We start from the raw sequence: 12,942 nt of genomic DNA on the forward strand, positions 1-12,942 counted from the left end.
ATTCCTTAGTTTAAAACTAAATAGTACATTAAGATGATTTTTATTTAAGAGTCATCACTTAGCTGGGTGCAGTGGTGGATGCCTGTAATTCCAGTGACTCAGGAAGCTGAGGAAAGAGGATTTCAAGTTTGAGGCTGGCCTCAGCCACTTTAGGAGGTCCTAAGCAACTTAATGAGAACAGGTCTTGAAATAAAAATTTAAAAGGGCTGGGGATGTGGCTCAGAGCCCTTGGGTTCAACCCCTAGTACCAAAAAAAAAAAAAAAAAAAAAGTCATCACTTGTCCCCAGACCTCTTAGTAATGGCCATAATCATATAAACCCAACACTGTTAAACATATATTTAAAATAATAATTTCACAAATCTAGTGGGTAAAAAAAGTTAAATAAAAAAGTCCCAGCCATAAAATAACTTGGCAGATTTTCAGACAAGCTCTATGGATGCATCCAAAATAACACAGAAACTCTGCTATTATATGATTAGAAAAGATTGCTAAGGACAGGAAAATCTACATTTACTCAAAGAGCACACCAAACCTAAATTCAGAATGCAACAAATACATGGCAACTAGAAAAATACTCCACAATAGAGAAGTTCCACCGAAAAAGAATTAAACCAACAATATTAGGTATATAAAAAAACTGTATTTGTTTAGCAGAAGGTTAGGGTTAGCAAAGGGTTCCTGTTTTATTAAAATGCAAATTAAGTTCAACAAAAAAATGTTTAAGTAAGTATCTAAGACTTTTCCAAACGCTGAGATTTATACTTATCAGATAGTAGTTCTAACACCACAGGTGAAGTACATAATGAGCAAACAAATGGTAATTCTCTCTCTAGGTTTAATAATGAATAGAATATATGAAAACATATATTAAACAGTGTAAACTTCATCCTGGTTTCAAAGACTGTTGTGAAAGCTATAGCCACAGGGTTTACTTTTTTATTACATTTACTTCTATCATCTCCAGGATACAAAATCAGTATTGTGTATTAAATTAATATTCATTTTATTTGCTGGAAAAGTTCAGTTAACTGTCAGCCATAGGAATAGTGCTACATGTCTTTGGCATTATGGATCCACTACACAGGTATGTTTTTTGTGGTAGCTGTTTACGATAATGCTCAATAACCATTGACCGCACTGAGCTCAAGTTTACAATGTTTATGAATAGTCTATCACATCATCTAGTAACAGTGGGACAGTTAATTACCTAGGTAAAAATTACAGTAGCAGGGTTGATGCTTCATTGCTCATAGGAACAGGTGCTGAGAGGAGAGCCAGAGAAGTGCAGAAATGGCACATTCAAGCCAGAGGAATGGGAAATGGCATTAAGAATTTATACACACACAGACATATCAGACATTTAGAAATAATCTGTAATAAGCACCTTTTATATTAATATTAGTGAATTACTAATACCTAGCAATTTATTAGCATTGATAATGTTTTTGGTGGAAATTGTATAAAAATGTTTAAAAAAAAAAACAAAACAATTCTACTGGGCATGGTGGTGCACACCTGCAATCCCAGTTATTTGGGAGACTGAGACTGGAGGATCAGAAGTTCGAGGTCAGCCTGGGCAACTTAGTAAGGCCCTATCTCAAAATAAGAAGGGGTTGGGGGTATAGCTCAGGTATGTCCCTTAGTTCAATCCTCACTATTGAAAAAAAACAAAACAAAAGTTCCATATTGAGAAATCACATACAATTGTGAAAGAATGGTGAAAAGGAAATACATATGGTTGCTAGAAGGTAAAATGGAGAAATAAAAAACCAACTCAAATGTTAAAAAAACAAAAAAATGTTTTTCTAAAATCTGTCCTGTGAAAGACACCCTGGACTCAAAGGACTCAGCTAGTGAAGCACAGAGAACTTACATCAAAACTGGGACAAAATGTCAACATGTGGTCGATTTTCAGCAATGCCAAAGTGCTGATATAATAAATCACAGCCACATCATAAAGAAGCTGGAATGGGCAAAATTTAAGATGTATGAAAATAACACTGAGGAGGTGTTCCATTAAGCTAAATGGGAGTTGACTCTCATTTCACTTGTCAAAGCGGCTCTTCCTTCCTGGAAGCTAGGATAACTATGAATTATATCTACAAATGACTCTAAGTAGGAACATGACAAATTTGAGAAATATCAGAAGTCTACACTAACTGACTTATTTTACTTTTCTCTCTTAGCTCACACTATAAAAGAAATCAGTTGCTTTCATCTTGTCTCTCCATCTTCTATTTTGCTTTGCTATCCTGAAAGAAATCCAGAAGTACTGTGCTGAAGACCATGACTAACAAGGTCAAGACCCACAAGTGGGAAAGTGCATATGGAATGTGCTCAAGCGAAAGAGGACGTATGTCAGGGTTAGAAAATAATTGCATATTGAGAAATTAAAGAGAGCCACCTATTTTAGTAGCAGGAAACAGAAAGGAATGCTCGGCAAGCTTCTTGATGGTGGGACTAAAAACAGAAATACTACTATCTCCTTCATAACAGCAATTTGCTAAAAGCAAGGAATTTATCCAAAAAAAGCAGCTTAAGAAAAATTGAGGAATAAAAAACATTTTTCTTGGGAGAAAAAGAAGTTCAGACAGCTGTTAGGATGAAAGATTTAAAAAATTCTTCACTGTAAAAAAATGAAAAGACAAGATAGTAAATAAAATGTCTTTTCTATTCTTGAGCCAAGAGCTTCAAGTGTATCCTTCAGTCTTTATCACACAGGTGGCTTCCGGTGACTTGGCTGCCACCAAGTTCTCTGTGGGCACCCTGGAAAAAGGAAGGCATTGTTACCTTTGCTGCTTTAACCAGCCGGTCACAAGTTCCACAATGGTACAAGTTGTCATAGTCAAAAACTTCCTCTTCTACATACATGTTCCAGAGTGCATCTTCCAAACCAGATACATTTTTGACTGCTACTGTTAGATCTAAGAAGTCTTCCTGAAGTATACAAGAATGCAATATTGAAAAAACAATTTCACAGATGTTTACAAACACACTGCCAACTCAAACATACACTGGGAATAATCAGGTGTATCTTTCCTAAAACAGTGTACATAGGAAGATGTCTTCATTACTATGACATTCATAACACAAAATTTTCCTTTCTAAATCAAGCTATCATTTAGTATAAAATGTATCAAGAAAACATTGATAAAGGAAGATATTTGTAAGTTTAAATGCAATAAAACATATAGTTGACTTAAATACAAAACTGCGCAAAGTTCATTAGCACTGTTTCAGTCTTTAGACTAGAATTAATAACAGCAAAGGCAGGGTTGAATTTTATCTCACATAAATTCTATTTCTTCAATTTCTTTTGCTAAGGTTGGTTTAAGATACACTGAAGAAGTTATATAAGAAAATAATTATGGGGGCTGGGGATGTGGCTCAAGCGGTAGCGCGCTCGCCTGGCATGCGTGCGGCCCGGGTTCGATCCTCAGCACCACATACAAACAAAGATGTTGTGTCCGCCGAGAACTAAAAAATAAATATTAAAAATTCTCTCCCTCTCTAAAAAAAAAAAAAAGAAAATAATTATGTACAGTGACGATAAACAAGTGTTTCTATGAAAATAAGGAGGGTGGTATTTTGCAAATAGGAAGTCTATCTATTCTAATATAAGAATATTTGAATTATAATATGTTTTTAATAATAAGTGCTATTATAATTTGGCAAGTATAAATCATTTATGGTTCTCTGTGTGTATGCAACAGCATTATTTAAGGGACTATGAGGTCTGATAAAGGAGAAAGCACTATTTATGTAATACCATGTATTCATGGTAAAACTCTCGAGTATTAAAACTAACACTTTAGGTTTAAAATATATGTGTGAAAAATTAAAGTCCACAATTTATAATGTGCTTTCTATACACTGTATTTCACAAGTACTTTGTGTGAATTATTACATTAGCACTAAGTCAATCATACAGTAATTCAAAGAAATATGATCTATTAATTATTTTCAAACCAGGCTGACCAAAAGAGCTTCTATTAGCACAGGCAATAAGGGCCAAGTAGCACTGTTTTTATTGTTCCCCAACTACTTCTTAGAAAATAAAAAGAGAAATATATATATATATATATATAAATGTGCAGGTGTATGTGTACACATATACCTACACATACAAAAACACAAGTAACATGTTTATATTTCCAAAAGTGCAACAAACACATTTAGAAAATAGCATTTCTCTCTCATACAAATACAGAAACTTTCTTTACTCTTGCCATAACAAAAGAAGATTTTTATTAGAGTTCAGTGATGAAATAATTAGCTGTATAAGACTTGTAAAGCACAGAGATTATTATATTTACATGAGCAAACTTCTAATATCTAGTTTCCAATCATATTAAACGAACAATCAGTATTATTAAAAGAACTGAAGGTTACATTAGTAAAGAGAATTATAAAAGCTTTATATGTAATGAAATTTATATTTAATATATAAACATAAGCACATATGAGACAAACTTTCTGAAGGATATTAATAAACTAACTCTAATATTTAATTACAGATGCTTGTCAATTTAAATATTCTCAGTATTTTTTTTTACCTAATTAATTTTATTTACAATAGTCTAACCATGATGATACTGGATTCTCCAAAGAGACCAATTTTTGTATTTTCAAACTTCCCCCCAAAACTCTTTTTTAAATAGTAGAGTATTGAGTAAAACATTGTTTTAAGATATTTGCTTCTTTCAGTTCACATGGGGAACTGTATTATTAACTGATGATTCAGGTATAGTCAGAGTAAACAGAAAAAACTGATAAATTATTTCTAATAATAAACATTTTTATCAGACTTAATTACATGAACTGTAATTTACAATATAATTTATTACTAACACTCTTGTGAATTCACCTGCTTCTCACTGATGTTCTTACATTCGTTACAAACAACCTGGTTAACAATGGTTCCATGATACAGACGATTGATGAGGTCATGGCCAGAGGTCCCAACCAAAGAAGTTTCCAAAGCACTGAAGAGAATTCGATTCAGTTCCTGCACATCATGTTGTCTCATTTCCTACAAAACAGGTAATTTTTAAAAAGTAATTTTGTTCTTCAAGTTTTTAAAAACAGATTTTAAGAATACAGTACTAGTTTACAAAAACCCAAGATCTATAAAGCAATTCAAAGATAAGCATTGATCAGATATAAGGATGACTAAGCAAAATAAGCCAAGAGCAGGTTAAGAGATCACTACCTGCTTTTACTTCTACTACAGAAATAAACGTGTAGGTCGTGTGGGTTGTGAACTTACAACTCCACTAAAAAGGAAAGTGCCCACATCACATGGGGAACTGCACACTTGGCTGTGCCACAGGGAGACAAGACAGAAGCACAACAGGTTTTGACCATGTTTCAGAGCTGGCAGCGAGTGCATAGGTGGAGCTCACTTAAGTCACAGTGGCTGGTGAATATGAGTAACTGTCAACATTAGAGAAGGTACAGAATTTATTGCTTTGAAGTATAAAACAACAAAAAATAAAACTAACATAATACTCAGAAAAATTCCACATGGAATGTGCTTAAATCTGAGCTAAGTGTTAGCATTCCTTAAGAACAATTTATGAACCAAGCCAAGGGTGTGTACTGCCATTTAAAGAAGCAGAGATGAGGAGAAAGATCTGCCAAGGAAGAAACAGGAGGGTGGGTCCTGGGAACTGAGAGGAGCTGGGGACAGAGAAGTGACTTCTGATCTTGGTATGTGGATATCATTGTTGACTTTGGTAGGAAAAGCAGAAAGGAGGTACAGGAACATATGCAGAGTGCAGAGGAAGCAGTGAGGGAAGACAATAGAAAAACAAGTTTCACATGACCAGCAGCAGATGAAGGGGATGAAAGCTGGAGTAAGGGGTAAGGCTGCGATTGTTTTTTGTCTTTTCAAGTACAAGATACCCAAAGATATAAATCTGCCCTCTATCACTGGCTCAAAGGGAACAGAAAACTTGTAGCAGTTAAACTTCATTCTTTAAAATTTTACTTAGAAAAAATAAAATAGAAAAGGTCCTCATAGTTTTAAGAATTATAAAACCAGTAACTTAGTAGATGCTCACTATCAAAAACAAAGGGAAGCCGGGCTGGTGGCACACGGCTATAATCCCAGGGGCTTGGGAGGCTGAGGCAAGAGAATCACAAGTTCAAAGCCAGCCTCACAAAAGCGAGGTGCTAAGCAACTCATTGAGAACCTGTCTCTAAATAAAATATAAAATAGGGCTGGGGATGTGGCTCAGTGGTTGAGTACCTCTGAGTTCAATCCCCAGTACCAAAAAACAAACAAATAAATAGGAAAAGCCATCAACAAAGGACTACATCATAAAACACCATGCGTAGTATCCACCGACAGAATATCATTTGACAGTAAGAAGGAATGAACACAAACTCTAGATGAATACACTGGAGAACATTATCTTCAGTGAAACAAGCCAATTACAAAAGGTCCCATATTGCACAATTCCATTCCCATGAAATGTCCTGAACAGTCAAATCCACAAGACCAAAAAACAGACTAGTGGCTGCCAGGGGCTAGGGGAAGAGGATGATGAGGGAGTGACTGCAAATGGATATGGGATCTCTTTTTTGGCTGGTGAAAAGGTTTTTAAAAACTGATGGTAGTGATGGTTGCACAACTCTGTAAAAATACTAAAAAACAATTCATTGTACCCTTTGAAAGAGTGAATTTTATGGCATGTATAGCTCAATTAAATGGTTAATTTTTTAAAGGGAAGGAAAAGGGAATTAATTTGAGGTGGCAGCCCCATACCTCAAATTTAACACACTTATTTAGGGACTATCACGCCACTTCCCTTCAAAGTCCATGTCCTACCTCTTTGAAGAGAATGTGGTGTCACCTATACTGTGAGTATCCAAAAATACACTTGTGATTATAATTACTTACTGTGAGAAGGAAACATTCAAGCATGTTGAGACTCTAAGACAAAACTAAAGGAAGTCAGATAACATGACATACCAGCATTGACTTTTTTTCTCTACCGCTGGCAACTTACTCAGGGCCCTTCATACCTCATCGCTAGTCCACCCGAAGCTGTTGGTGAGCTCCACTGTGGATGCAGCTTCCTGGTCTAACAGCAAAAGCTGAGCAAACAAGCGCTGCAACTGCAAAGGTATGATTCGAACCTGGGGTGAGAAAAGAATGCATTTCAAAATGAACTCTTTCAAGGGCCAAGTGAGGGTTCTTCAAAGAAATGCATACTAGTTTTCTCTTATTTCCTAGTTCATTTAGGACAAAGTTCATAAATTATTCATCTTAAAGAGAGAACTAATTAGAATTCAGTTATTTGAAAATTCTAATTCAAACCTAAAAGTTATGTTATCTGGAGTTCTCTACCTTGGCACAGTTCAGGTAAATATTTAAATTCACATAGGCCCTAATAACCACCCAAATGATCATAGATTGACAGCACTTAGAATTTCTAATAGTTCATTTTTTTCTGTAAGATATCTTTGGAACAGATATATTCCAAAAGATGAATGTAGGAACTTTCTAGGCACACATCTCTCACTCATGGGACAAATCACACCCTGCCTCCTTCTCTGCTGGCTCCATGCCTATTCCTGTCTTATTCAAGATAAGGAGGGCCCAGCAGACTGAGCAATGAATGATTCTCAGGGACCAGTGTGCAGGTCAGACTTTAAGGGCTAAAAGGGAGAATATGCATTTAGAAAGCTGTACAGCAATTTTACATTTCCATGACATTTAAAAAATATACTAGGAAAATATTGATTTGCAACAAACTGGGGGAAAAAACCACAAAAAAATGGTCCTTTGCTACATGGTTGGAGAAGTACTGGGCTGCATCATGAAATACTACGGTTAAGAAGTATAAATCTGAGCCTGAAAGTGATGAGAGACTTCTGTTTGAATGAAGTTTAAGCAGGAAGAACATCATTAGATCTGCACTAAACATGATTTTACTACAGAATATATAAAATAATAAACAAATTCCTTATTCAATGTATTTTCAGAGTACCAAACTGAAATAATACTGGTCTTAGTTGTTTTCACTATTGCAAGTAAATATTTTAAATAGATGTTTGGATGAGCTAGTGTGAGTAATTTGTAAATTTCAGAAGTAAGAATAAACAGCATAAATATAGCACTGTGAAGTATGTTTATAAAGCAATAGCAGCATTATATTTGGAAAAGTAGTTCTTTTTTGGAAGGAAAATGTCATTGCTAATTAAATATAGGCCACCTTATAAAAATAAAGACATACTTGGCAATAAATAAAATTAAGAAACATTTCCTCAATACTCCAAAAAGCCCCAGTAAATCAAATTTATTACCTTTGCATCTGGTTTATCCTTATCCTCTAAAAAACCAAGTTCTTCTGGGCCAAGAGAAAATAAAGCTTCTAAAAAAAAAAAAAGTAGAATCAAATTTCATTTTAGAAAAATGTTTAGAAAGCCAAGACTACCATAAAATAAAAGATTCAGAAATATGATTGTTATGATATTTATCCCTTAATCTATACATTTTGTTTTCTTGTAATGTTTTAAAATCACTGACTTTAAAAAAATAAAGTGGTACGCTAAGGCTTCAGTATGGAAGATCCATTAAAAAAAAGAAAAAAAAAATCACTCATTTCTGTACATAGAACCATTACCAATCACACTGACTCTTTGTTTCCCATTGCCTATGGCAGTAGGACTGACAGCCAGTAGGAACCTTGAGAAAGTACAAATGTTGCAAGTCTGTATTTTCACATCACAGGAGTCTCCCAATGGGCCTTTCACTGGCAGGACCATCTTTTACCTGGAGATTGCTCCCTTCCTTTTATTGGTATAAAAACATCTTTTCCATGTTGAGGGTAATAACAGATGGTAGTAGTGATCCTATCTGGAAAAAGAAGCTGGCAGCCCCAGGCCAGGCTCCAGAATTTTTTATAATCCAACATGTAAGTTTATGAACCAATGGGGAAATATCTGAATTTTTTAAAAGTCTGTATACAAACTGGCAGAAATTCCTTCAGAGAGACTTGGCAACATTCCAGGGAGATTAGAGAGGGGAGAGTGTGTCTCTACTAAAAATCCCTGCTGCTCTAGCAATTACTGTGGTGAAAGTTAAATTCCTTACTAGTGATGGGACAAGGAAAACATTAACAACAAATCTACAGGTTAAAGCACAAAACCATACAAGGACTTTTATAATCATCTTTCACTACTCTATCTATTGTGGGAGAGTGTACCAGGAGGACAATGGAACCTAACCTAGCCTTATTCCTTAAACTACTCTTCCAAAAGTTCCGTTTTCTCCTCAGTGCTCTGTAGTTCTTATTGTTTCTAAATCACATCCCCCTTCAATCTGTATCAGAACCATACTAAGCCATATAAGAGTACATTTTACACTATGATATCAAAGCATGTGCTTGGCCAGCCAAGTAGAAGCTGACCTGGGGCTTTCTGCCCTACTGCTACCTCCAGGTACTCTCCATGACCTGTTCCATCCCTTCACTTTCCTCCTCAGTCTCTCCTTGATGTTACTTTTCTACTTCAAGTTAACCTTTAAGTTCAACCACATAAAAACATGAAAAAGTTTTATCCCTTTTAGGAATCTGTTGTTTTTTTTTTTTTTGCTACTGGGAATTGAACTCAGGGGCACTTGACCACTGAGCCACATCCCAGGCCCTGTTTTGTATTTTATTTAGAGACAGGGTCTCACTGAGTTGCTTAACACCTCACTTTTGCTGAGGCTGGCTTTGAACTCCCTATCCTCTTGCCTCAGCCTAAGCTGCTGAGATTTATAGGTGTGTGCCACCTCGTCCGGTAGGAATCTGGTTATTAATACTGAAAATTTCTAAGAGGATTCACTGACTTCAGCAAGGAGATATTTTTACAGAAATGGGGTCAAGGACAAGAGGTACCACTTTTAAATCCTATAAGGCAGTTCAATCCATTAAAACAGTCCTGGGAAGGGGTCAAAATTTCTGGAGGAGAAAGTCTTTCTAAGCTTAGAAGCAGAAGACATCATGAAGATTTGATAAATTTTGTAGTGGTAGGAAGAGGATCATATACTCAGCTATAGGATGATTCGGATTGTCTATCCTCAGAATCTGGAGACCCTGTGGAGATCTGAACTACAAAGTCGTGTGACAGTTGGGAGTGTCCCAATTAGGGCCTTGTGAAGGTAAAATAATGCTCATGCTGGAATCAAAGAAACACAGATGTTAAGAGTCATGTGGAGAAAGCTGCAAACATGTAGAGACACAGGCAAGAAATCGAGGGTCCAGTGAATTCAGAGTTGATTTCTGGGAGAGTTCTTTTATCTTCACAATAAATTACCTTTTAACATAGCTAATCCCATACAGTAAGACTTTGGATTTTCGGAATTCAGAATTTCCAAACTTTAAGAATATGAAGGAAGTGTTATATTCACCCAAATAAGACAACTAAAGACTCTGAATAGCTTCACACTGGTTATGGTTCTGAGGTTAAACAAATTCAAGTCAGATCAGATCAGGGTCAGAGCTTTCCGGAATTCAGAAAAGAAGACAAACAACTGTGAATGTGTATAAATAATGTGACAATCCTACCCACTTTAAAAGTTAGAATATAATTGTTTAGGTAAAATTGGATTAAGTGTTTGTTACTTTGGAGAAAGTTTTCAACTCAAAAATAGAAATAACAATGATAAATTCTACTACTAGTGACAGAATTGTCTTTATTTTGCATTTTAAACTGTGGGAATTAGGAAATATATTATCTTATTTTTAATTTTGTGATTAAACACTATAATCACACAGAATACATTTACAATAATTTAAGCCTCACATTTCTCTGTAGAGAGAACCACCAATTTGCCTTATATTTGCAATAATAAACACATAGCATGGAACACATCTTTAAGATCCTTTGTCTATTTGTGATTTTGTATAATTAATTACATGTAAAGAGGAGGATGGTACATATTACTATTCAAATGTATGTAGTACAGCATACCTCTGAATTCAGGTGTGAAATGAAGAGTCTGAAGAAGGGAATTGAGGTAACAGGTTCCACCCTGATTTCTGATTCCACTTAAATTGGTGAATTCTCTGGGAGCAGGTGGCTCCAAAGCTTTAGTCTTTAATTTCTTCCCTTTTCCATACTGATTATTTGACACACTGGAATAATCCTCTTCAAATAGGTCCCCAAACATTGTGAAACTAAATACTATCCTTTAGAAAGAAATGATATGTTATATAAATGCTTTTAAAAAAAAAAAAAAAAAAAAAAACACTTCCCCCAAATCTCCCTACCTTACACTTACAGTTGTTCATTTTGTTATGGTTCTTTTGAAAATATGTAATTTGTGTTTTGGAAACAGCAAAATCTGATTTTTTTTCATCCCTGCCAGTATCCTGACTAACTTGTGTGACCCTTGGCAAGTTATTTAGCCTGTTTTCTCATAGGTAAAATGGGATACCATATGTCCTGTAGGGGTCATTTAAACAAATGACATAATAAAAAAAGAGCACTTAATATGCAGAGTTTGGCCCACAAAAAATGAAGGCTGTTTTTAAAAAGGCATATTTGCATCATCATTGAAAGAAAGAAAACCCATCACCAAACCTAATCCACCCTCAGCGGTGGCAACGCCTAGGTTCTGAGAATTGGCAGAGGCCTTGGGACCATCATTCATTTACTAACATCTCAGCCTCAGGACTTTGTACCCGAGTATATCTTAATGATAAAATGCATCAAATTAATCGTCTTTATAGCAGTTTAGGATACTGTCCTCAAACTAGAGAGCAGGGAGGAGGTCTCGGGGTAAGGAAGACTGCCATTGAAACGATGCAGTCTGAAGGTCTCCCGTGCACATCGGTGCACATCGGCGACAGCAATGTCAGCCCCGGGGACCCAAGTGACTTGCGCCTAACTCTACATCGAGTGTGGCGGAGGGTCCTTGGAGAAGAGAAATACAAAGCACCTAGCCGTTTCCAAGAAACAGGAAACCCGGAGGACAATTATCCTTTTCAACTCATTCCTCAGAAGAAAAGTACAAGAAGTGGAACTCGAGGGTCTGGCCTCGAGGTCAAAGTCTGGATTCCCGACTCCCTCAATCCACGACCGAGGTTCGGGCGTTCCTGCCCTCCAGCCCTGCACGGGACGCAGGCCCACAACCGGGCGCAAGTCCCCGCGGCCCGCAATCACCGACCCGATTCAGGAGCGCGACTCGACCCCGGGCAGGCCCGGGCCGCTCTTCGTTCGCCTTAGTCAGGCAGCGCCACACCACCGTCCCTAGTTTCCCACGTCCCTCTCGGGACCCGGCCTCTGGTCCCACTTGCTGCCTAAAGCCCAGACCCCGACCCCAGCCAAAACTTGAAGCAATCTGACGTGCCCCAACTGGGCGCCGCCATGTTGGCGAGGGCGGGTCTCCGGAAGCGCTGGGATGAACACACACCGCGCCTCCCAGGGTGCCCCGCCCGCCGAGACTCCCAGGTTGCCCCGTGTGCCGCACCTCCCAGTGTGCCTCGCGCGCCGCCCCTCCCAGGGTGCCCCTGAAACTTTGTACCTTCCTCAGCGTCTGTTTCATCTTCACGAATTGTAAGTAATGTACGTAAGAAGGCAGTAAAAGCAAAAACAAACAAACGAAAACTCTCAAAATGATCTCCTTTTTCCCCCTGAGGACTTTCTGTGGGCTCTTTCAAAGTTCGAGTAGGCTCCACTTCCGGGACTTTCCTTATCTAATACAGCTTGCGTTCAGAGGTGAACGTGGGAGACAGGAAGAGGATAATTTTGGCCTCAGCTAAAGCTCTGAGAGACTGAGAACAGGAAGTTGTAGCGGAAGCTGGAAGGGGAAAATCCAAGCGAGACTACCCAAGGAATTTCTTTTTGTAACGTTGGCGGGAGATTGGTGTGACTGGGAAGTCCAGGGAGCTTTGGCTGGAAGGAAGTGGAGGCACAGGGCTGGCAGGAAGAGCCTGCCCTC

At 37.3% G+C, this 12,942-nt stretch overlaps 1 protein-coding gene across 21 annotated transcripts in view; it reads right to left on the bottom strand.

The window, feature by feature from the left end:
* Positions 1–12,647, bottom strand: part of Usp40 (ubiquitin specific peptidase 40) — a 66,840-nt gene extending 54,193 nt beyond the window's left edge. For 12 of the 21 annotated variants that reach the window (XR_007349552.1, XR_007349553.1, XR_007349551.1 and 9 more), the window contains exons 1-6: positions 11,941–12,421; positions 10,971–11,188; positions 8,319–8,386; positions 7,035–7,148; positions 4,870–5,034; positions 2,793–2,939 (exon numbers count right to left, since the gene is read on the bottom strand). Coding sequence is in view for 15 of the 21 variants with exons in the window: in XM_048808760.1 (XP_048664717.1) it covers positions 2,793–2,939; positions 4,870–5,034; positions 7,035–7,148; positions 8,319–8,386; positions 10,971–11,169 (693 nt within the window). In the remaining 6 variants the exon portion in view is untranslated. The other 9 variants (XR_007349548.1, XM_048808758.1, XM_048808756.1 and 6 more) reach the window with 5 other exon arrangements.
* Between the last annotated feature and the right edge of the window lie 295 nt (positions 12,648–12,942).

This window comes from Marmota marmota, unplaced genomic scaffold, assembly GCF_001458135.2.
Source record: "Marmota marmota marmota unplaced genomic scaffold, marMar, whole genome shotgun sequence".
In the NCBI taxonomy this organism is placed as follows: Eukaryota; Metazoa; Chordata; class Mammalia; order Rodentia; family Sciuridae; genus Marmota; species Marmota marmota.